This window comes from Protopterus annectens, chromosome 2.part2, assembly GCF_019279795.1.
Source record: "Protopterus annectens isolate FY-2018-M chromosome 2.part2, PAN1.0, whole genome shotgun sequence".
NCBI classification, from domain to species: domain Eukaryota; kingdom Metazoa; phylum Chordata; order Ceratodontiformes; family Protopteridae; genus Protopterus; species Protopterus annectens.
The window spans coordinates 663,191,163-663,218,062 of record NC_056730.1 but is presented as its reverse complement, the minus strand read 5'-3'; the positions used below and the strand labels follow the sequence as shown (position 1 = coordinate 663,218,062).

Sequence of the window (26,900 nt, the reverse complement as noted above, 5' to 3'; positions counted from 1 at the left end):
CCAAGTCACTTTCAATTCAGAGCTTTGCCCTTTGCACTCACTACAGCCCCCCCCCCCTCCAGGTGTTTTCATTCAAAATGCATGGCAGTAGCATCAGCTTGACTAAGACTACAGGAATTCTGTGTGCTTCTTTACCTGGACCACTGTCTCTTATCACCGCTCCTTCCAGGGAGATTTTCTTTCAAGCTAGGGACTCCTTGCTCCCCCTACACTTTGACTTGGGAACAACAGTCAACCTGCAAAAATACCAGCAACAACCACCCCAGTCTCTGAAATATATATGAGCACTACTGAACATAATATCTCTTATAACAAAACTCGCCCAAACATGGATTTTATCCCTTCATCAACAAGCTGAACAAGTTTTGTCCTAACAGTCGCTATCTGACAAGTTAGTTCTTCGCCTTTTAGGCTCCATGGCTGCCTCCATTACTTTGATAGCACTATCCAGGTTCTACTTGTGAGTTCTTCAGTGGACATTGGCAGTCCAGTGATCAATCAGGAAACAACCAGTGTACTTTCTGGTCATCCTTACAAACATGTTCAGAGATCACATTCGATAGTGGGTAGTCATCTTCAGCAGGTCTGCTCCTTTATTCTGCCCCCACCTCCATGGGCCACAGACACCTCCCAGTTAGGGTGGGGGGGATTATCTGGGAAGAACAGTCCAAGGCACATGGTCTCAAATAGTGGCCAGTCTGCACATCAGTACTTTGGAGAGGAAAGCAGTCCTCCTAGCATTGCAGACTTTCAAGGACTCTCTCCCCTTGGATGTGATTTCTGTCCAGACAGAGAATATGGCTGTGGTTTGGTACAGCAAGCAACAGGGAAGAACCAGATCTTATCTTTTGTGTTGAGAGGCCACGAGAGTATGATAATGGGCAATATCTTCTCTCTGCTTTCTGGTAGCAGTGTATATCCTGGGGGAAGTCTAACATTCTTGAAGATAGGTTAAGCAGATCCATTTTGCTTCCTTACTAGTAGTCCCTCAACCCATTAGTAATGCAGATTTTCTGCCTTTGTGCCCAACCTTGTTGCAATCCCTTTGTTTCCCTCCTGAACAAGAAATACAGGTTATTTGCTGTAATTGGACTCTCTAAGTCACCCTCAGCTTCTGGGACACCATTATGCATTTCCCCCAGCACAGATGATCTCAAAGTTTCTACATAATGCCTCAGCGTTGAAGCCCTTAGTCATTCTCATAGCCCCTTATTGGCCATGTCAGGTGTGATTTCCCTTCCTCTGGCCTCATCTAGTTCACCCTCATTGGGGACTGGGCTCAGATCCAGAATTGCTATCTTACCTATTTGGGTTGCTTCACCTGAATATTCAAGCCCTCAAGCATGGTTTCTCGAATACCATTGATGGTTTGACCATTCAGGTTCTTCCCTTCCATTGTCCACATTTTATCTTCCTTACAGAAACCTTCCACTAGGAAAGTCTACAAGAGCAAATGAAAAAGATTTTCTATTTGGGCTGTGGAGAAAGACATTGATCCCTTTTCCAGCAATTTTGGACTTCCTTGATCACCTTTTTCAAGATGGTACCCAGGTGTTCCACTGTCAAGGTTCAATTAGCTGTTATTTCTTCCTACCACATGAGGAAGGACATACCCCCATAGCTTCTCGTAGATTATTTAAGGTGTTTCTCCAGGGCATGTTTATTCTTTGTCCCTTGATTAGAGAACCAGTTCCTCCATGGGTTATTACTACCATTTTACCGTTTGTGACAGGCCTTCCCTTTGAGCCTTCTGCTAAAGCTGATCTGAAATTTCTGTCATGGAAGACTTTATTTTTGGTGGCTATTACTTCTGCTAGAATAATTTCTGAATTACATGCACTGTCCTCAAAACTCCCCTATATAAGTTTTCACAAAGGCAGTGTGTCTAAAGACTAATCCAGCCTTTCTCCCTAAGATGGCCTCAGAATCTTCTGTCAGTCAGCTCATAAACTGGCCAGTTTTCTTCCTAAATTTCTCTGACAAATATGAATGCATTTGCTAGATGTTCATTGGCCAGCTGGATTTTTATTTACACTGTACAAAATTTTTCAGGAAATCTAAAAAGATGTGTGTTTCTTTTTTCAAACCCAAATGGGGAAAAGTCGTATCCAATGTCACTTTATTTCACTGGTTGGCTTAATGCATTTATTTTGTTTACCAGAAAAATGAGTTATTACTGCCCTCAAACCCTAAGGCCCATTCCACAAGATCTGTGGCTTCTTCTACAGCTTTCTTTTCTAGTAGTCCAGTTGATGACATTTGTGGTCCAGTGACCTGTTAAAAGGTCTATACCTTTATATCGCATTATAAGTTGGATATCCAATCTAGATACAGGGCTTCCTTTGGTTCAGCTGTGCTCAAGAATATCCTTTCATGAGGCGTCACAAGTATAAAAGTAGCTGGGAGCTCTGTCCCATCTTTAGAGGAATGGACAGTGAAGACATCAGATTATTAGAAGTTATGTACCTACCATAATGTTAGATATGTGGTGTGTTCCATCCATTCCTCTACTACTCTTCCTCCATCCTCCTCCTTATAGCTTTCAGAGGTAATGCTTTCTTGTCAAATTGCCATCCTGAGATGGGTCTAGATGCCTGTGCCTTGGCTATTGAAGGATTAGACTCTCTTTTTCACTTATCCATTTTTGCAGATAGAAAACTTTTCTCATTATATCACATGTTTAGATTGCCATCTTTTGCTGTTTATTTCTTCAGCTTGTTTTAGGTGGGCAAACCAGATCTGAGGTAGCTTGTTCTGTACATGGGGTTTATCTGTAGGGGAGGAGCCTGAGCACTGGATCCAAAGCTTTGAAGTGGCCAAGGCTGGATCTGAGACTGGATCAGAGACCCATCTGTAGAAGAATGGATGGAATGCAACACAGATTTAACGTTATGGTAAGTCCATAACTTTTGTTTTCTCAATACAGATGGAGTGAAACTTCATAACCGTCACAGCATAGTCAATTTCTGCAGGTGTTTGATAGGTCCTGAGCACCCAATGCTTGACAGTGGTTTCATTGCAGAAACTCCTGTAGGTCTTGCTTCAGCTACTTGAAGATCAGTTACAGCTTTTTGAACAGGTTCATCTCCTGGGAAGCAGCTGAATCCTGTTCCATTGTGGATATCCTTTGGGTTTCATTTTTTACCCAACATGTATACCCATCGGCTATCACGTCATTTGATCTAGTTGTCTGGGAATTGATCTATGGATTGTTTCCCTTTCATTTGGCTCTGCCTCTTGTGGGTGCCCTTGGTTTCCGGAGGCTTGCAGAGGAAGATTCCCTCTGTTCCTTCATATCTCACTCCTCCTGAGGAGATGTTTGTCTCTGGGTGGAGTCTTCTCCTTTTAATTCCTTGCTGGTGATAGGTGTAAGGGTGGAGTGTTGTCGTCCCCCACTTTGTGAATGGAGTCCTTCATTGCTCTTGAGGTTGTCTGGGTTCTGTGCATCAGGGATCTTCCACCTGTTGTCCCTGTCTGTGTTGAGTCCACTGGCTGCCTACATTGATTTCTTGCATTGGCCCTTTGCAGCTATCTTTGCTCCCTTCCTAATTGTCTTTCCCTTTTTGCAACCACCAAATCAAGGCTTTATGGGAGTGTTGTCACAACTCATCTGTCTTGCAGGTCATTGTATGGCCCTACACTGCCTTCTTTCCATGTATTTTTACTGCTTGAGCTTCACCAAACCACTGAAAACATTAAGGAGAATCTTCATTGCTAGATTTACCAGACATGTTGATTCCATGTCATTCTTAGTATAGAGAGAACCTTTCTTGATGGATCTGGGATATCGTTCTCCTATTCCATTGCAGGTGGAAAGTTCTTTCTGCTGAATCTGGCTGTTCAGTATCCCTGCAAATCCGTCAAGTGTATATTTGCATATTATGTGGTAGCATCTGGAGCTACCATATGTTCATTGTTTTTTATTGGCAGGAAGATGCTTGCTAATGGCCGTGTAGTGATCCAACAGGTGGAAGGGCGAGCATGTTTATGTAGTTAATGTTGTGTTCCAATATGTCATTATGTGTGCACTTGTATTCCTAGCTGGAACAAATTCTGTCTGGCAGAGAAGATAAACCAAATTAGAGGGTCCTCTTCATGCATCAGCTGTTGATGCATTGTAATGTTGGGGTTTAGGATTCCATTTTAAGTACTAACAAGTAAGACAGAAACATGTTTGTGGTCTTACTAGTCTCACGCTTTTTATTCTGTTGGCTAGTGGAATGAACGCTAAATTTATTTCATTTTTCTTCTACTCTTTTGGAAGTAGGGTGATGACATTGCTGTGTAGAAGGCTGTGCAGTCATATTTTCTTAACTTTGACTTTCTAATGTTGCAGAATGCTGGCACCACCAGTATTATGTTTCTTTTGGGGCTCTTGCTTTAACTCTTTAAAATATCATTGAGAAATGGCTTTCAGAACCTGATGGTTATAAGTAGCATTTGTCTGCACATTTCTGATATTGTTGTAGTCTTGCTTCCTTTTGTGATTATTTTGTCTGGTGTTATATTCTGGTTGGAAGATAAGTAAGAGGTTCCTTTGAAAAAGTGTGATTTTCATTTTCCCTAACAGGGACATCCTGTGCATCAATGCTTCTTAATGGACATAAAATAGAATTAACACAGGTAAGTCTGACAGGTATCCAAAGCTTTGGAAATGCTCTCCTTTTCTTACTATTGCCATCTGTTTGAAAGTGAAGGGGTAAGTATTATGAAACCGACACAACTTCACCCCTATCACTATTTAGTGAATTGCATTTTTTTCTTCATGTCTTAATTAACTGGTGGACAACTGCCATTAACAGGCTTTACAATAAGAGGAAAAAATTGCTAAGCTAAGAGGGAGTGAGCCCTAAACTGAAAATGCTTCCTCCTCAGCTTAAAGAAGCAAATAAGACTTCTTGTGAAGTCCTCCAAAGCAAAATACAAATCCAGATTAGCTTCCTCAACTAAGGACAACCATAAGATGTTCTTTAGTTACATCCATAACCTAAAAGGAACGGCCCAGATTTGTGCCAAACTGATAGTTAATTATACCACATATGCTGAGACTGTGGACATAGCTAATTTGTTGGCTGACAGGTTGTGTGAAAACTTCTCTCCCATGTCCCTGTCACATGTACCCCATGACATCCCTACCACTTGTCCCCTACCTTGTATCTCTAAAGAGCAGGTCGTAAATGACCACTCTAAGGCCAAAAACACAGCATATATGGGAGCTGATAACAATCCAGGTTGCATCCTACATGGGCTCCAACAAGAATTAGCAACACTATTGGGTACTTTTTTCAATTATAGTCTAAGCCTTGGCTTCGTCCCAGCTGAATGGAAATGGCCACCATTATTCCCTTGCACAAAGGTGGTGCTTCCACTGACCCCAAGAACTATTAGACCTATTAGCCTGACTAGTCTTATCTGCAAGGCCATAGAGCGAATCATCATGGACTTTATCAACAAAGATATAGGTAATCTCCAAACACATGACCCTACTCAGGTTGGATTTGTCAAAGGGAGATCATGCCTCTTAAACCTGGTGGACTTCCTTGAGACAGTCACCAAGATCCTGGGCAAGGGAAAATATGCATACAGCCTACATAGACTTAGCCAAGGCTTTTGACAGGATCTCCCACTCAGGCATCATTGATAAACTCACCCAGCTAGGTATTAACCCTTATATCGTTAGATAGGTAGCTAATTGGCTCACTGACAGAACACATATAGTCAAAATAGGGAATCCACTTCCAACAGCAGACCTGTAACCAGTGGCGTTCCACAGGAATCAGTCCTGAGACCTCTCCTGTTTGGAATCTATTTCTCAGAAGCACAAGCAACAACTAAAGGTCTATGGCTGACAAAGTTTGCTGATGACTGTAAACTGGGAGTGGTCATAGAATCTCGAAATGATGTCAAAATCCTACAAGACGGTCTTGCACAAACAAGTGATTGGTGCCAAAGTCTTGTCCTTAAACTCAGTGCAAACAAATGTATTATCATCCCTTTTGGTAAGAGCGATGTTCCTGCTATAACTACCACATCAATAGCATCACCCTAAGTACGCAGTGGTGAAGGAACTTGGCACACAGGTTAACAGCAACCTTACCTTTGATCACCATTTCTACACAGTGGTAAGAAGGGCACTCTATATTGCTCATCTCATAAGTAAGGGCATTGCCTCCAGAAAAAAAAAGTTATAACCTCTCTGTACTCTTCACTCATCAGGCTAATAATTTAGCACAATGCCCTTTTTGGTATATACCTTCCAAAGCACATGCAGCAATTGGAGGGACAACAAAGGTGCCTCACAAGGAAAATTCAAGCTCTACAGTGTCTATTCTATGTGGATCTTCTGAAATCACTGTCAATTTATTCTGTTTCATACAGACTACTCAGAGGCAGTCTCTGCTTTATTGAAAATGCTGCATACCGCAAGTCAAATGGTACAGAGATTACTCGCTCTAAAGACTTTAACCTGGTATGTGACATTAGTAGAACCTGGTAGAGGGACGTAGTTGTCTTCCAGAAGTTACCACACCTTTGTAACAGACTCCCACTTCATGTCAAACAGAGCACCTCATTGGCTATCTTCAAATGTAGTCTGGACGATTGGATGGGTAACCGTAAATTCACCCTGGGGGTTCTATATGTGTCCCTCTTGGAGCAGTAGGTGCTGATCTTGGAAATAAGGGTAGAGCTTGACTAGGCTTGTAAGAGCCCTAGGGCTATTAGCTTAATAACTTCCTATGATCTTATGAATTATTTTTTGGACCCCTGCAGCCTACCTGCTGTCATCCATCCATTGGTAATTGAACTGTTGTACCCAGAACAGGAGAAAAGGCAGTGCAGCAGCAGCGCTAGTTGCCTTCTGTCCCCAGTCATTTCTGAGCAACTGGTAGTGAAATATTTTTTCTTTTGGAATTAGCTTCTTTCTATTTCTGAGAGCTTTTTTGAAAAGCAGACATCTTTGAAGTGCACTTTTGTCAATATTAATGTAGGCTGTTCTGCTCATGTAGTAAAGCTTTAGACATGTTATTGTTTGGATGCTGCTGCTGCTAATAATTAAAAAATAAAACGCAAGCAAACAAAAGCAGTGAATTCTGAACCTTACCAAACTTCTTTTAATTGTTTTATAGGAGACATCCTCCTCATGTCCTAGAAACCCCTGCTGTTTGTACTTGCTAGTTTCAAGAATGGCTTCCCTATACTTTGTCGAGTACAAACTGGAGAAGATTCCAACTGATGGATTTCAGTTCACTGATCTTGTTATCCCCATTTGGGGTTTTCTGAAGGAAATCACTGCTAGTGGCGTTACTTCAATAAGTGCTGGGAGTGATTCCTTTGTTATGAGAGATTTCAAATCGTTGATGGTGAACTCCTCAGTCTCTGTTTTCCATAGAAAATCATTGTCCGTGAGGTTTCTACGTGTGAAAAACATTGTTTTGCTTGTGAAAATTTCTCTCTGTTGTTCCTGAATCTGAATATGCATTATAAGTAAGCGTTCTGTGTGTCTAAATAATTATTGCTGATGGGCTCCTTGCCATAAAGGGATAGAGCCCTGATTATGACTCCGATAAATAAAATTCAAGAAGCTCAGGCTCTGGATGAGCTAAGCTTGGGGGTGGGGTTTGAGCATTTTATAGTCCAATCATCTTGGGAGGAGACTGGCAGTGCAGTTTATGGCAATTTTGGACCCCACTTCAAGGTGGGAGAAAGATGTACAGCTCTTGGAATGGGGATGTATGTCAGACTGCTTCCAAGGTGCTTTATTAGTAGTCCTCCAAGGAAACAGAACTTCATTGGAGGAGTGTATGAAAGTGGGCTCATCCTTGCACATCTTGCCACTAGAAGAGTGTGTAGTGAACTTGTACATCTGTCAGCAAAGGATGAATTGATGTTCTTTAGGGGTCTATATTATATGAACAAAGTTTTATAACTTTGAATACCATATGATCGACACCATATGGTCGAAGTTATAAAACTTCGAATAGTTAAAAAAATTAATAAATAAAAATAAACCCTAAACTAAGGGTTGTAGGCAGGGCAGCAAGCACCCCCGACATGGGTGACTGCCCCCCCACACCCCCCGCTCTTTAAATATACCAGCTCAGAGACCGCACTATAATGCTGTAAAGAGAAGACTTCCTTTTACTGCACTGTAGTGCGATCTTGGAGTTGGTATATTTAAAGAGCGAGGAGGGTGGGGGGTGCAGGGGGGCTTGCCTCCCTGCTTTAACCCGTTAGGTTACTTTTTTTTCTTTTTGTTTTTTTTTTTTTAACTAATCGAAGTTTTATAACTTCAACCATATGGTGTTGATCATATGGTATTCAAAGTTATAAAACTTCATTAATTTAATATAGACCCGTTCTTTAGACCCCCCCCCCCAGATGGCTGCTCAAATGATGGCCTCTCTCAGTTGCTGTTTTCCTTATTGAAGAAGAACAAATAGGCCTGACCATCTATGAGGGGCCTATTGGTCAGCAGGCAGTGGGGGATAAACAGAAAAAAATATAAAAATAAAATGTTTTGTCCATTAGCAGCCTGGAATGTTGAACTGATATTTGGTGTTTGTAGTTAGCTTTTGAAATATACTTTATATCATGTAGAGTGAAGTAGAGGTGCACTCTTAGCTTGACATCTCCTACTGGAATGAATTAATTCCCGTCGTAATCTCTCAAACTTTAAGCCTTCTATATTTTCGGAAACCCTTAAACTAACGAATTGGGACATCCTAAAAACTCTTCCACTAGATAAAGCCTTAGACTCCTTCAATACTACCTTCCTAAGCATCCTAAACTCCCAAGCCCCACCCCGGACAAAACGAATAAAACACAATTCCGCCCCTTGGCTAACAAAGGACACAAAAACTCTTATGCTACAAAGAGATAAGACATGGAAACTTTACAACAAAAATAAACACCCAACCACCCTCCTTCAGTATAAGCAACTCCGCAATCTAACCAAAAAGCATATCACTAGTGATAAAAAGTCTTATTATACCAAACTATAGTCCACTCACTCCAAAAATCCCAAACAATTTTGGAACTCCATCAACTCGCTTATGCACCCTGGCACTAAATCCAGTCCCTGTCCCGGCAACAATAAAACTGACACAGAAATTGCCACCCTTTTTAACCACTTCTTTACCAACTCTATAGCTGAACTCACTAAGACCTTCCCAAACTACAACCCCTCCCCTTCCCTTAATACCACTTCCCCCTCTACTCCACAACCCCCCACTGCTAATTCTCCCCCTATTTTTCAGCTAAAACCAGTCTCAACTTCCTACATTAAAAAGCTTCTTTCCAAACTTAAGCCATGCTCCAGTGTCCCCGACAATATTCCCTCACTCTTCCTCAAGCACGCTGCAGACGGTATCGCCATCCCCATCAGCATTCTCATCAATAGATCCATTCAGGAATCTTACATCCCCAAATTATGGAGAGCCGCCTACATCGTGCCCCTCCACAAAGGAGGCAAAAACAATAGCATCTCAAACTTCAGACTAATAGCCACTCTTTCCCCAATTTCAAAAGTACTTGAAAAATGCGTTCACCTGCAACTCATGCCCCACCTCCTCAGTAACCAACTCCTCACCCCTACACAGCATGGCTTCCGTCCTGGCCATAGTACTACAGCTGCTCTTCTCTCTTTCTTAGACATTGTTAACCATGCCCGTGATGCTGGAGAAATTGTCTCCACTGTCCTTCTTGAGCTATTCAAGGCATTTGACACTGTATCACATACCCATCTTGTCAGTCACCTTTCTAACCTCAATCTCTCCTTAGATACCCTTTCATGGTTCAAAAATTATCTTTCTGACAGATCCCAAGCTGTGAAATGGCAAAATGGTACTTCAACCTTCCTACCTACACCTACAGGAGTTCCCCAGGGATCTATACTTGGACCTGTGCTCTTTAACATATTCATCAATAATTTTCACACTGCACTTCCAAACGCTCAAATAATGCAATATGCTGATGACTCCACATTAGTCTGCTCTGCCATTAGCCTTTCTGAGCTCCAGACTAGAACCCAATTGACCTTCACAACTACAGAGAACTGGATGCTTCAAAATCATCTCTCCCTTAATGCCAATAAATCCAAAATCCTTCTTTTCTCCCCCACAAAAGCCCATCCTCTTGACAAGCAATCATTCAAGATCACCAGCCATACTCACTCCTCTATAGAAGTTGTTCCTTCTGCCAAACTTTTTGATGTTACCATTGATGAACATCTGAAATTCGATACACATATTCAACTGAATATAAAAAAAAACATCAGAAACTTGGTACGCTATATAGAAATGCTCACTTCTCTCTCTCTGCTACAAGGCAAACCCTCGCCTCCTCCTACCTACTACCTTCCCTATTGTATGGTTCTCTACTTCTAACTAACCTCTCAGCCTCCATCTCCTCAAAATTAGAAAGCTGCTACAACAAAATCGCCAAATTTGCTACTAAATCTACTCACTGCACCCACCGTTGCACCTCTCTCCACAGTCTAAAGTGGCTCGAGCTTCCTAATCATCTAAACTACCTTCAACTTACTACAGCCCACAAACTAAACTTTAAACCTACTGTATGCCCTGCTCTAACTAATATCTTGCCTTTCTACACACCACTCAGACCCCTAAGATCAGCCCAACAAAATCTACTTTCTGTACACAAGCCTAAACGACCCCCTGGCCAATTTCTCCTTTCCTACTCACTGACCAAAAAAAAATGGAACCCCCTGCTTAGAATCACTACAAACTCTGAACACTTTAAATCCCTACTCTACTCCCACCTCTCCCAAAACTGGAAATGTAATTGTACTCTTCCGACCTAAATCCCTCTTATGTCTCCTAGACATGTTCTCCTTCAAACACCTCTACTTTCTGCTATTTCTACAGCTCCCCCCTCTACTTCAACTGTATATTGAATTTTTCTCCCCAGTGTACTTATTATTTAAATACTGTACACAGGCTCCCATCTCTACTCTGTGTAAATGGCTCTACATGCAAATTGCTCTCTGAATTTGATTGTAAAAATGATACTATTCACGTATTTTATATGTATGTGTTCTTTTACATTATTCTATGAATAATTTGTACAAATGTATGATTCTATGCTTGCTTGTTTTAATTTCTGTAATTGTTTTTATTGTTGCTTGTTTTAATTTCTGTAATTGTTTTTTATTATGGAGCTTTTCTCCCCGGGCCTCCACTGAAAATGGGCCTTTTGGGCCCAGTGGACCTCCCCGGTTATCAAACTGGAAATAAATCTGGTGGAAGGCTGGCATAATAGTTAAGTTGTTTACCATACAGACACAAGGAGCAGGGTGTGATTCTCACATGAGGGATTGGCTATGCTTAAAGTGGCCCACAAGGGCAGTTATCCTAGTACTAGTCTATGAACCTGTGAAGCAATCTGAAAGAAGACTAGAAACAACTTGAGAAGTACTGTGTAATATTCAATGCTTTTGTGCTTTACATGGAATTCATCTAAGTTTTTGTGTTTTATCTGTTGATGTTGTTAAACCATTCTAGTTTTTTTGGAAGTACTTATGTTTAATATGTATTTTAAATTAAGTACATTTGCATTAGTTATACACTTTAGAGTATTTTGTAGGCCTTGTGAGATATATATTACTGGCTTTATTTAGTAATATCTGTTCACAATTTGAAAATATACTCATTTATGGATTTCTGATGGTGGTTGGAAATAAACTAGTCAGCATAGTACTGTAGACAGCAGCAGCCAGGTTCTGTGGTGAAATAACCTAAATGTTTTAGTGAAATACTGGCAGTTCAATTAAGACTGCACATGCCACAATACGAACAGAAGATGATTGCTAATAAAGTAATTGGCTTAGATTTTGTTGTCATTCTAGAATGATACAGTTATTTTTCAGCATAGGATGACATGGTTAATAGACCACATTGCTTTGCCAAGAATGGTCTGCACCTGTCCCCTCTTGGCTTTTGAGTATTGGATAAAGCATTGTCCTTCCCCATAGTGCCTTTTTTAGGGAACACCATATTGATAAACCTTGCAATATAGCAAAATTTGCCTAAGGAAGTCTAAAGGTGTTACTGCTCAATACCAAGAGTCTAAACAAGAAGCTCCACTCCCTTCAAGCTCTCCTCACCTTGGAGAATATGATCATATGTGCTGTTACTGAGATATTGTTTAAAACCACAGAGAATAGCCCAGCAGTTCAAGGCATCAATGCCTTCCACACATTTAGACCAGCAACTGCACGGTCAGGGACTAAAGGCAGAGGTGTCTCGATCTACATCAATAGCAAACATACCCTTAAGTTGGTTAAGCAGGATGATGTACTAGAGTTCCTCTATGTCCAGATTACTGTTGACAAAGTCCCATACCATATCCTAGCAAGCTGTAGGTTAGTAGAAAATATATATGATAGCAGGATAAAGGTTGGTAAGACAAAAATAAGAATAAAATCAAGAAACACCAAACCAATAGGCTGAAATCCAGGAACATTAATAGATGTATCCAAAAGAGTGGTAAGCGCTTTCACGGTGACCACACCGCTTCATCAGACAACATTAACTAAGAAATACAAGTATTTTATACAAAGTGTGACCAGTAAAAAGCCCTTAATTATGATGTCATCAAAAAGTTACAAATTCTTTAAAAGAACACATACTGCAGAAAACACATTCATATATCATGAATAAAAACAGCTATAAAAATGTATGCAAGCATATTCAGTGAAACCCTTCCTGAAAGGACCCAGACTTAGACATAAATAATATGTTTTATTTTTATATATATTTTTATAAGTGCAATATGTTTACATACCACTCTTTTGGATACAACTATTAAAGTTCCTGGATTTTAGCCTATTGGTTTGGTATTTCTTCATTTATTTTATTTCAAGCTGTAGGTTAGTCTGTTTGTCCCATGAAAATCGTAGCTCATACTAAGGACCGGTATTCGACCAAATACCATACTCATGGGTAATTTAATTATCCTTCTATAAATTGGGAATCCTACACAATCCCAAATTTTCAGGCACAGAGATTCCTAGACTTTTTAAACACAAGCACCCTAGACCAGTTAGTACATATGGTAACCAGAGATGCAAACATATTGGATCTGGTACTCACAAATATGGAAGAACACTGCACCCCCCCCCCCCCCACAATTGTCATCTCCTCTCTGGTAAAGTCATACCACAGAGCAGTCTCCTTTGAAATAAGAATCAGTTCTGTAACCTCAAAAAACCTGTAACAATTAGAAACTACTCCAAGACAGACTACTTTTTATTAAGTGATAATATGTCATAATTTCAAGCCCTCCAAACCCAGATAACAAAGCAGCCTTTGGAGAATTATTCACAGCTCTGAACAACCATTCCAGTGATTGCATAGTGGCTGCTGCACCTAGTAGAAGCAAGCCTAGACCGAACTAAAAAAAAAACAAGCACCCCGGTAGAATCCAAAATTAAACAGGTTGTACAACAAAAGAAAAAATATATGCCATCTGCAAACAAAGCTACCTTTTCTTGATTACCACACCAATAATATCCTTGTATTTCTGAATCCCTTATTTTCTTTGCCAGTGGTTGTAAATATAAAGCTAATAACAAATGAGAAAGAGGATGCCCTTTTCTGGTTCCTCTTTTCCAACACAACTTATCAGAGAAGAACCCTCTCACTTTAATTGTTACCTGCGATCCTTCATGTATCCTCCTAATTGACTTTATTATTGTATCAGGGAATGCAGATGCTTCCATTGCCCTACATATAAAATCCTAGCTTACTCTGTTGAGTGCTTTGTCTCCATCAAAACCCAGCAATAACAGCAATATTTTCTTACATTTTACTTTCCTGTGGATCATTATTGTTCTGTTAATGGCAAATGTTTGCCTGCCCTCCACAAAAGCACATTGATCCACATCTACCAATTTTGGCAACACCTCTGTATAGACATATAAACACTTTATAATCAAGGTTTAAAGTTGAAATGGGTCTGTATGATGCTGGGTCTGATGGGTCTTTGCTGTCCTTTGGTAATACAGCCACCACAGCTTTCTTACAAGATATTGGTGCCTCCCCTTCTTTAAAAATACTGTTAAAATGTTCCAGATTTTTATCACTTTCTTCCCTCCTAAGTTACAAATTTCCACAGGAATATAATTTGTTTCTGGAGACTTTCTTTATACATCACCATTTTTATCAGATCTTCTCCTATCTTAACTGTTAGTTGTTGAACGTCATTTACCTCTAACCTTGGTATAATTATTTCATGATTTTTTTTCCATTTGTGCTCCTTCTTGATTTCTAGATTTTTCTGCTTCATACACATTTTCATAAAATTTTTGAAATATCTATTTCTCCTGTTATAGGCTCCATATGATTGGCAACAAACCTTTCTGTTTGTGTTGCCTGAGTCATTGCACTAAAAGTTTTGGTGCTGTGGAGTTGTCAAAAAACAGTTGCTTAACAGCAGTCTTTCTAACCATATACATATTATCCAGATATTCCCCTTTTATATCTATAGCTCTATGCAGTTGTGCCTCTTTTTGTACTGCAAGATTACCCTTATTTTGTAATACTTTAACCTTTGTCAGCTCCTCTAAAGCAGTTCCTTTTACTTGTTACCATATATTTTTTCTTTTAGTTTTACCCTATTTTTAAACTCCATTTTCGTTGTGTTCCACTCACTAACTATGACTTCTGAAGAAATGTCTGTCTTCCCTAATAACTCTGATTTCCACTAACTTTTCCTTGGATTTCTGTCTTTTTTATTGGTAGGTGTGAAAACACCACTATTTCATTTTTGCTGCATTTTCCTGCTTTATTTGTAGTTTTCATTAGTGCATGATCTGAAATAGCTATTACATGCGTGTTGAAGCTTTCAGTTAAATGCACATCTTCCCTTTGAAATATAATTTCTATCTAGTCTAGACCAGTTGTACTTTGTGGTATAACACGTATATTCTGCTCAAGTTCCTGCTACTAAATTTACATCTTCTTTACCAAATCTTTTGATCCACCCTCACATTCTCTGCTATGTTTCCACAGACACATTCTCAGTATTGCAAATCAAGTTCCAGTCCCCACCATAAATAATAATCTGTGCTGAAAGCTGATTATTTCTCCCAGAATTTTCTTAAGCTGTAGAATATAAATTTTTGAAGGAATATAACTACATGCCTCTGTAATCCTTCTCCCTTGCCAATAGCCACTGACTGCCACACATCTACCATTATTGTCTTTTTTCCCTGCCTGTCACTATTGGACAAGACTACATTGTTGTGGTCCTTTCAAAAGTGCATTTTGGACAGCTGTTTCCATTTGTAATGAGGCGAAGACCGAATTTCAACACATAATAGATTGTGTTGTTTAATTGTGGAACAAGTTTCTGCTTGGTGTTTGGTGAGGTGAAGACCATCCGGTTAATTCAAAAAACTTACTGGGATTTAAACAGCCAGCGTGTTTCGTTGACTATTTTACAGCAAACCATTTGCAGAAGGTGTGCAACTTTAACAACTCCTATCTTAACAGACAGTTATTGTCCAACGTAAACTTGCTTTTGGTTATCAATTTGGATGGTTATCTTCAACTATCTGAGGCGTTTATTTCAAATTTGCTTTCCATTAACTGTAAGTAAAGAACTGAAACTGGAATAGTGACGGTTGCTCTGCCAAGGTGTCTTGCCATTTTTTTAACTAACAAATTTTATTGCTATTATCGAGACACTAAATATAGCAGCTATTTTTTATCTGACTCTTTCCTTTTTGTCTATACCTGTAAGGCCATTCACATTCTGAGATGATATGGATAGCATAGATATTGTGATAAAAAGCTATTATTCCCACCCATTTTGAATGTGTATTCCCAGCTTTTGTGTTACAGGCACACACTAGTGTCTGGTAGACTGATCTTTTATACAGTTGTTTCTTCTCATCTCCATCTGAACCTGTGTTACATTTTCAAGACTTTTTGTTTTTGTTTTAATGAAAACCCTAAAAACAAACGTTTTCAGAACACCCCAGTCCCCTATTAACACTCCAATGTACATTGTCAAAAAAATGGTTTAACCCTCCAGATAGGGACAGTTGTTCCAAGTTGACAGCTGCACCCACAGCCCAACCTAAAATTAAAGTTACCCATACTAGAGTGCATGCTACAGCTTGTTACTACTTAAACTGATTGCTGACTTTCTCCTCCCAGATCTGAAAAGCAGCTTCTATACTTTCAGCAAACATGAACTTTTAGCCATAGGAAAAAGCACAATGTCTATCTTTAAATAAAACTAAACTGTACAGTGTTCTATTAAATACATTTAAGTATTAAAGCTGCTATGGAGGCTGCTAAAAGTTTTTTTTCCTGCTACTACCTGGGCGACTGTCTGATCTAGCTAAACTGCAAGTATTTCTGCTTCTTGAACTGTTTTAAACTGTTTAAAGTTGTTTTTGCACCTGCACATTTAAAGTTTGTCCTGTTTGTTGCATATACCTGTTGAGGCTACACACTCAAGTGCGCAGCTTGTGTTACATATTTATTGCATTTTCCTGCTGTTTATTGCAAAAAAGAAAAAAAAAACAAAAAAAATTATCCTTGTTTCCCGTCTTTCCTAACCTAGAGTAGTCCAAATACAGGCTTTGCTGTATTCTGGACTTTTGGAAAGTTCCTGTGTTGCCCATTTCCTTTCTTGGATAAAGGGAGGCTTCTTTGTTCACCAGTGGCAGTGGGGAGCTTAGAGCAGCCTATCTATCCCTGGAGGAGTGTTCCCAGCACAAGAATCTGGTAGTCTATTGGCCGTTTTGGGCCAATTTCTAGCTCTTTCAAGTCCCCCTGTATAAAACCCGCTTTGGCGCGATTTTGCGCATAGCGCAGCATCAGGCAGCTCCGCTTAATTGGGGTTAAAGCATTCTCGGCTCCACAAAGTCTGCTCTTCACTTTTTCCCTTAGAACTGATCTAGTTCTCATAATAAACACCCTATTCCTACTCTAAAGCCTGGCACTTGCTCACTAAAGCAATTATATAAGTCAGCACCAAAAAATTAAAAGCACAACACCCTCACAAACTCCCCTTGAGTACCTTGTTCCCCATTGGCCCTTTTTTTCAATTATAAAGGAATTCCCAATACTATTATAGCATGTCCAAAGGTCAGTTGTCAATCTCCTCTCTGGTCCAGCTGGTGAATCTGGGAATCTTGAGGCAATGTTACAACTGCCTCATGTACACAGACAACCCTCTCCTCCTCCCAACAAATTCCAATACATGTGAGAGATGCAACCATATAGCCAAACTGGAGGCTAAGCTCTCTCAACTCAGTACTGGCGTAACCAGTCAGGAGGAGAAGGAAACCACATTCCAGTCTGACATAGACCTACCACGACAGCAAACCAAACACATAAACACACAAAAACATACTCAGAGGCTCTAAATAAAAATCTGCCTAAGCAGCAGAGACCTCCAAAGCAGACACCCAAGCAACCGCTACCCCGAAACAAAACACGTGCAACACATAGCTCACAAAGCCAGTGTGCCGAACAGTCACAGCCCTTAAGGCTAAACAACACACCTGATACACTTGTAATAGGTGACTCTGTCATCAGGCACACTGACATCCCGCTCATCAGGCTGAACAAGGAGAAGGTCACGGTGAGCTGCCTTTCGGGCGCTAGGATCCGCCACATAACACAAGCACTCAGGTCACTCCAAGGCAAGTACAAATATGACTCAGTCATTGTCCATGCTGGTGTGAATGACCTGAGACGTACCTCCCTGGACTACATGAAAAGAGACATAGAGGAGCTCTCTGAGCATGTAGCCCATGCCGGTATGACCCTGACCTTGAGTAGCATCTTACCCTCACCAAGAATGATGCCACAATATGAAGACAAGATGATCAATTTCAACAATTGGCTTAAGTATTGGTGTCATTCAAAGGGGATCCAATGCCTGTCAGCCTGGGATGATATGCTCGACAAGCCACGATGCTTCGCTAGGGACGGCTTGCACCTGTCACCCCTGGGCTTTTGGATATTGGCAAAGGCTCTTGCCACCCCCATAGTGCCTTTTTTTAGGCAAGGCTCAAAAGACAAACCCACCTCCATAGGTATCACAAGGGATAAGAAACTAAGAATAATGGTACTCAACGCCAGAAGTCTAAACCTCAAGATGCACGCACTCGAAACTCTCCTTAGCATGGAAAACATTGATATCTGTGCAGTAACAGAAACCTGGTTCAAGGCTCCCAAGAGCACCCCAGCACTACCAGGTTATACCTCATACCATGCTTTTCAGCCCCAAAACTTGGACCGAACCACAAAAGGAGGGGGGAGTATCAATATTCGTCAAAGATACCCACACCTCCAGGTTGGTGGCACAGCACGAAGCATCAGAGACTATCCATGTGCAACTAACAGTGGGTAAAACTGCCTTCCAGTTTATAGCCTGCTACAGACCACCCTCCCAAACCCAGGAATCCCACTTAGCCTTCCTGAGAACACTGGAAAATATGAAGGTCTCCCCAAACACCATTATATTGGGCGACTTCACCTACCCAAACATAGACTGGGAGCATTACTCTAGCTCCAACACCCTAGCCTAAAGGTTCCTAGAATTTATAAACTCAAATGCTATGGAACAACTTGTTACCACTCCCACAAGAGGGGAAAACATACTGGACCTGATCATCACCAACATGGGGGCTCTATGCTCCAGACTAGAAGTGTATCCCTCACTGGTAAGATCAGACCATAAACTAATATCACTGGATAGTCACATCCCGACCCCTCCCCCTGCCCAGAAAAACACAGTGAAAAACTTCTCTAAAGCAAATTTCACACTCCTCAAAACTGAGGTGGAATCCTTCAAAGCCCCCGGGCCTGTGGAAAATATGGCCCAGACCGCAGAAGCCTTTATAAACGCATTCTATGAACACCTTCAGGAATGCATGGATCATGCAATCCCAAATAAAACCAAGACCCAATACTCCAAAGGCAAGCATCCTGTCTGGTGGACCCCAGCCATAAACAAACTATACAATAGAAGGAGGAAGCTACTACATGATAGAGCAAAATCCCAAAAAGGGAAGGCATCTCTGATTAGTATTAGCAAAAAACTACGGGCACTCATAAAATCGTCTAAGGCCAGCATCGAGAGAAAAATTGCACAGGACACTAAGGATAATCACAAGGCTTTCTTTAGTTATGTTAGGAACCTGGGTGGGTATTCCCAGATATACTCAGAATTAGTCTAAAATGACAAAAAATACACTGAACCCACAGACATTGCCAACATCCTAGCTGACAGGTTCAGAGCAAACTCCCCCCCCCCCACCAAAAGGGCAAATATCTATCCCAGCAGAGTGCTGCCCCCCTGACATCTCAGATGCTCAGGTAAGAGCCGCCCTCTCCAAAGCAAAAAACACAACATCAATGGGACCAGACGATGTCCTGGGCTGCGTCCTACATGAACTCCAAGAAGAGCTAAACCCAAGCATAAAACTACTGTTCAATCTCAGCCTTACTACAGGATATGTACCCAAAGAGTGGCGTACAGCAACAGTGGTCCCTCTCCACAAAGGTGGTGCCTCAACAGATCCTGGAAACTTATCGCCCCATAAGCCTGACTAGCTTGGTCTGCAAAGCTATGGAAAGGATCATCATGGACCTCATAAAGATATTGGGGACCTACAGACACTGGATCCTACCCAGTTCGGCTTTGTTAAGGGCAGATCCTGCCTCTTAAACCTGGTCGATTTCTTTGAAACAGTCACCAAGGCCATTGACGAGGGGAAGGTGGTCCACACAGCCTACCTGGACCTCGCAAAAGCCTTCGATACAATACCCCACTGGGGCATTATAGATAAGCTCACCAGCTTAAATATAAACCCCTGTGTCACTAGATGGGTTGCAAACTGGCTCAAGGACAGAACCCACATGGTTAGAATTGCTGGAGCCATGTCAGACTCCAAACCAGTTACAAGTGGCGTCCCACAAGGCTCAGTCCTGGGACCTCTCTTGTTGGGTATATATTTCTCGGAGGTACAGGCCAACACAGAAGGACTATGGATGACCAAGTTCGCAGATGACAGGCCAACACGGAAGGACTGTGGCTGACCAAGTTCGCAGATGACTGCAAACTAGGCGCCATAATCGACTCTCCAGCCGACACAAGCATCCTACAAAAGGGCCTCATAGAAACAGACAACTGGTGCCAGAGCCATGGCCTCAAGCTAAATGCCAAAAAGTGTATAGTCATCCCTTCGCAAAACAAAGTGCCCACAAATTACCACATAGGTGGTAATCCATTAAGTACGGAAGAAGTAATTAGGGACCTGGGGACCCAAGTTGATAGCAATCTCTCATTTGAAAACCACGTGGCCGAAGTGGTTAGAAAAACATTTTATATAGCCCACCTAATCATGAAGGGATTCACATCTAGATCAGGGGAGGTCATCGTGCCTCTTTACTCATCCCTTATCAGGCCCATAATTGAGTACAGTGCCCCTTTTGGGATGTACCTTACCAGACACCTGCAGCAACTGGAAAGACTGCAAAAGTACCTCACCAAGAGGATCAAAGGGCACAAACAGATGCCATATGCTGCCTGGTTAAAGAAACTCCAGCTCTACTCAGTGGCATACCACCTGCTCAGAGGCGATCTGTGCCTGACGTATAAAGCCATGTCCAACCCGGAATTAATGGACATGCTGCACCTCAGAAAATCCAAATCCCATCGAGCTACGCACTCGAGAGACTTGAACCTCAGCACTGAAATAGGACATGCTGGAGGGACAGATTCATAACCCAGAGGCTCCCTTCACTTTGGAATAAAATCCCAGTCCAGGTTAGGCAGAGTCCCTCATTGACTCTCTTCAAGAGGAGTCTCGATGAGTGGATGGGAGATCGTAGGTTTACCCCAGGTATCACTTCTGTGTCACTGTTAGACAGAGGCACAGTATACTAACCTCGAAAAAGGGCATAGCAAAATTAATTTAAAATGGGTGGCGAAAGCCAAACACACTCTGGCTAGGCTTATAAATGCCCTAGAGCAGATAGCCTAGTATGAACCTATGAACCTATCTCTTATCCACTTCCTATAATTTCAGACTTTATTATTCACTGAACTGTTTCCCATTGTACCTTTAAATTTTGCATTCCCCTCAGCAAAGAATGCCCAGATCTCTCAAGATTAATTGCTTGCACCTTTAGACAGCTCCTCTTCATGTAAAAGTAGTCATCAATAAATGTTTGTAGATTTCACTCAGAACAGAATATACAGCTGCCTCCATCTGCAGACTTCTTAACTCCCACTAACATTTGTTAATGAAAAAAAAAAACAAGCTAATAACTTTGCAGGTGTAAGAAACAGCATTTCATGGCTTTCATCATTTTGCCTTATTTTTCAAGCCTATTTGATTACAAAAATAGACTTGTTTTAGCTTAAACTAGTGGCATTAATCTAGACATTCACCATTGTAAAAATAAGAGAAACTATCTTATTTATACATACAGTAGTGCGCTTGTATACCTCACCCTCATCCCAACAGCCCAAGATCACGCATATTGACATTAAACTTGCTTTTGTCCAGCCTTTATTCACTTGTTATACTGTGATACCTATATTTCTTACAACTAAAAATACTTGTTTAGTTTAATATCTTTAACACATATAACAGTCACTAAAAAGACCCCTTCCCATGTTTAAAATACCCTTGACTACACTCTACACAAAAGTATTGTACCACATATGACATGCAGTTTGTCATGAAATGTTTTATACAAATACTAATAAATGCTGCTTTACTTAGTTTTTCCCTTTTACTGTCCTTCTGTACATTAATGGCATAAAGTGGGGTTACATGCTTTACAGTGCACACACAAGTTTAACAATGTCAGCAAAAATCCAGTCTTTGGCCATTTCCTTCTTGCATAGACATATTTCACAAATGTGATTGATGCTTTATTGTCTCCAATTTATTCACTAATGTCATTGCTGCTGGTCTTCTTCCTGTTCATCTTCATCTCCCAGCACAAGACTCTGGTTCAAGTCTGTGGTACTCCTGATTCTTCTAGTTAATGCCTGTGCTTTTTTCTATCTCAAGCATTGTTCTTTAGAATATTAGAAAATGTTTCACTTGCAAATTCTCTCTATGAGCTTTGTCAGACGAATGAGAAGCACAATCCCCTTCTGTTTTCTTGCTCAGTTTTTGTTGGGAGAATGATTTTATTTCCTCCTGTAATTGGTCCTCTAGGAAAAATATTCTGAAGACAGCTGGATGCAGCAGCTTGAGTCTTACACCTGCCTGTTGACATTCTCTGATTGCTGGGATAAATTTGCTTCTGTTCTGCCTGGTATTCAGTGAATAATCATTTTCTACAAAGACTCTGCTGTTCCCAGTTTTTAATACTTTTCACTTTTTCCGCAGTTTTTTTTTTTCAGGATCAACTCTTTCTGTTAGTATGATTGCATCTTTATTATTACAGGTATTGGGTGCTTTCACATGTCCCTTGATGTGCCCTTTCAGTTATCAAATCCTGTTGTGGAATACCAGTCCAGTTGCTTATTTGTGCTTTCATAAAATTAATACAGTGTGTTCCTTTAATTTCAGTGGTACAGCAAAAAATCTTAGGTTTTCTCTGCACGCTCTATCGTCTAAATCTTCCATTTTTTTAAATGGCTCTTCTTGAGAAATGTCATACTCAGCCAACCTTTTCTTCATTTCATCCTCTGATTTTTGCAATGTTATCAGTTTATCTGAATAGCTAGTTAACACTTCTTTTATTTTTTCTAGTCCTTTATTATTTGTTTATATACTCCTTCAATATTACATTTATTTTAATCACCTCTGAGCACATTTGATTTATTTTTTTTCTCTGAATTATTGGAAGCCAACTCTTTTACCAAAGCTGAAGCTTGAACTGTTTCTGCTGAACATCAGCAAGATTCTTCCCATCTAGTGTTTTTCTTCACTTTTTCTGGTTGATTTTCTTTCAGTTTCTCCAAGTTTTTCTTTCAGGTTCTCCACGTTTCTTCTTTGCTGGTAATCCAGGCTGTGTACTTAGCTTGATTAAAATTCAGTTACTAGTTTCTGACAATTTCACTGGCTCTTATTTCTCAGTTTACTTTTTCACATTGGAGAGCTGAAATTAAGCTGTTGATCAGCGTGCAACCATCAAAGATGGAAGTCCCAGACATAGTCAGATTTTATTGCAAATGATGTTTGCTGTGTCTTTTTGTAAAACATGTTGTTAAACTGCAGTTGATCTGAGCAGCTGTTGCTAACTTGTGAAATACCAAAGTTGGAGCATATGTGGTAGCCATACAGGCCATTGCTGAGTCACTCAGAGCTTTTTTATAGCAAGTCCTCTAGTTCTGTGTAAATATATATTTTTTGTTGAGTTACTGGGTCTACGCAGGGCACTGTTTGCCTATACAGATTAGTTTTCTGGTGATTTACTTATGTAGGATAAGCACTGCAAGTGGCTTTAGCTGTCCATAACCAGGTAGCAGTTGTTGAACTTTATGTTCCTAGTTACTGTCTGGATTCAGTACCTTCCACTTTTTGACTCTTTGATGATACCTTCCGATGGTCTACCATAGATAAGAACAAAGACTTCCTCTTCTGGCCCAGTTAATTGAGTAGCTTTATCTTGGTTGTATTTGCATTTTTGCAGGTATCTTTGGCAGGACCATTCCTAGTATTAATTTAATTGTTAATGTAAGTTCTTCTCATCTCGGGTGATCTCGTTTTCAGACCTTGGCCACTAGAATCATGTTTTCCCAATGTGAAGCTGATAATGATTGGGTAGTTGGGTTGCATCCACTAAGTATTAGTGGCTGACAGCCCAGATGATTATCCATTTCTGCTGATGATATGGAAATAATATGCTGCTGCTGTTCCATTGTTTTTATAATGATCTGTCACTTGAAATGGCAATAGGAGTGTATTTTGCATAATGTTATCCTCTGCATCTGGGACTGTGTTCTCCACCTCTTGTTTCTGTACATTTCTCTGTTTGTGTGGCTGCAGGATGTATTGCACTTTTGTTCTACTTGTTAAGGAAGCAGAGACATTTTTATTTTGCACTACTTCCCTGTTACCACACAATGGAAGGCTGTTCATTTTACACTATTTCCTTACCACTATGATACCTAAAAAAACAGTAGGAATGAAACTGTTTTCAGATTTAAACACACACACTATAATATGCCAGTCATTTTTACAGTGCCTTTGTAGGCTTATTGCATTAATTTTATGTTTGGCATAGTGCACTAAGTTTATATTGCAGATTTGTTCTGTTTATATAAACATCTAACCATTAAGTGAGTGTTTGCTATGATGTATGTATTTATGCCAGATAAAATGTTAGGCAGTGATGAATACAATATTTTGGATGGCAGCAGTAGGGAATAGTGGAGTTACACAAAAGTGTTCATGTTAAGCATTTATGCGCACAAAGTGTGCACAAGCAAGGACTTTCTTTCCTCAGCTGCAGCCTGCCAGTGTAGGGGTTTATCATGAAGATGGTGCAGGCTTCATTGCACTGCAGTGACCAAATGTACAAGACTGCACAGATGCATTGTACATGCATGAACTGTTGGAGTACATTGTTAGTATGAGAACAGATTCAGACTTAAATTTCCACATCAAAATACCAGAACACTTTAGTCACAAAAATATCCAGGAAGTGAGTCTTGCTCAGAGTTAGAAAAAGCTGTAATAGCTGTGTGAATTTTCCAAGTTATTTTATGTAATTATGTCATCTTTTTGACCTTAATGAATCTTTTTGCTTTTGTTTGAAATAATTTCATTATAGTGAGCTACAGTATCCTGCAGTTTTCGTTACCCATGAGGAGTTTACTTCTGGACGGAATCTTAGTGTTGCGGGTGGGATACAGTTACTTAGAAGGAAATATAATCCCTCAAATATGCTTCATGGAAGGGATAGGTTTATCTTCATTTTTTTAACCTTTGAACACAACAAGAGACATTGAATTTAAGTCTTAGGGCTGCCAGGCACTGACTGATTTTTCCTGATCTACTTTCAAAGAGATGTTTCATTCCCATGATGAAGAGTAGCACCTAGTGGAGGATGAGAGCTATGCTACTCAGAATGGCTGATGTGCTAATCACATTCAGTATACAGAACTATGTGACAGTGCTGCCTGCATCAAAGTACATTAATTGCTACATGGTATGTCCATTCCATAGAGCTATACTGATACAGCACCAGTATTTTCTAAGACAAACCAGTAAGCGGGAGCAGAGAGAGGGTTTAGAACTGCAGAACTAACCATAGCAATTTAATAAACTAATGCCCATGTTTAAAACAGCAGAGAAGGTCATTCCTACTACTGCTACTGCATCAAAGCAGGTAAAAGAAGTTGTGCAGTGTCACTAGAATACTGCCCCTGTATTATGGCAAGACATAAGAGCCCAGCAATGTGCTGATAGTCTCTGCAGTTACTCAAAAATAAAAGAGGACTAGGAGGGGATTCCAGGGGAAATTATGAGAATTGTTTGTTTTAATTGTTACATGCATCAGTAGTCTGTAGGATAGGATTCAGTACCCAGCTGCATATGAATAGGGATGGTGTAGTATAAAGTGATGTGTGGTTATTGTAAAAATCATCCTCTGCCTCCATTCTTAAAAATATTTAGTCATCAGTTTTAAGTAACAGCTAGATACACTGCCTTTGTTTGAAATGTGCAGCTTATGAAACAAACTCTAAAACTTCATTGTGTTTATGGCACTTTATGCATCTCCAAAATGAAAAGAAGGCATTACTTAATGTATATTTTGTTGTCTTAGCTGAATCTTACTTTGGCGTATTTTGCAAACAGTTTATATGTAGTATTTTTATGTTTTGCAGAATTTTACCACAGATTTATGCAGCTGCAGTGGAGGCAGTAATGGCAGGTATTCAGTGCTTCACAAGGACATCCAGTGCAGTAAAGGTGAGTTGTAACAATTTGGTACCTATTTAATAGTTATCAGAATATCTTACCTGTGCAATATTGTTGGCATAGAAAAGGCAGCATTTAAAAATGTGAAAGAGAAAGCTGAGTGACTTGAGTTTTTTTGTATAGCCAAGTATTTCCTAAAGAGAACTGTTTGTGCCATGAGAGATACCTTACCAGTAGAACTCATTAGGGAAACACTAGACATAGTAGCCAGTCTCAAAATACTGACCAATCTTTTTAGTGTTTCTCTAAGTTAGGATGCTAGATAACATTTTACTGTGATTCATATGGTACTTTGTGTAGATGTGCTGACAAAATTGTTGGCGTCATCTTTCATTGTATGTGTTTGTACCACACAGCAATAGTGCAGCATGCATATAACAATGCCTCTGTAGCTTCCTCCCTGTTTACAAGCTGTCTAACCAGTGTGATATTGTATTTGCAAGAGTTATCTGAATACCATGAGGAGAAATTTATTTTGTGTAGAACCAACAGCTTTAACTTAACTAGCTATCCTGTAGCCTGTTTCCTTTCCCAGATTTAGATCACTGCATTATCAGTTATGGATCTGTGTTGATCCTGTGCATATGCTGTAATATTTGGACTGGTTGCCAAAGGTCCCTTTTCTCAGCACTTCTCAAAATCTTTTGCAAGCTTGAGCTCCCTCCTTCCTAAAATGCACTGCTCTGTCTCTCCATATCTTGTTGTTGCTTCTTCAACTCATCACAGATCTTCTGCAGCTAAGATTGTTAAAATTACATTGTTTTTAGATTCATAACAGATAAGTTACTTCTTTCTTCATATATTCTCTTATATAGATAGCTCCTCAAATACTTGCAATTAAATATAAAAAATGTATATATTTTCACTTATGCTTCAACCCATTCCTCATTCCTGCCTAGGCTCCATCTCCATTACCTTCTGTCTTGTTTTGCAATAGTTGGTACTTCCTTTCATCTAT

The 26,900-nt window shown here is 40.2% G+C and overlaps 1 protein-coding gene across 1 annotated transcript in view; it reads left to right on the top strand.

Annotated features, from left to right (window-relative positions):
* DNAAF9 (dynein axonemal assembly factor 9) overlaps positions 1–26,900 on the top strand; it is a 2,711,795-nt gene that overhangs the window by 766,692 nt on the left and 1,918,203 nt on the right. The window contains exon 13 of the mRNA XM_044064082.1: positions 25,849–25,933. Within this exon, the coding sequence (XP_043920017.1) occupies positions 25,849–25,933 (85 nt within the window). The remainder of the gene's footprint in view (positions 1–25,848; positions 25,934–26,900) is intronic.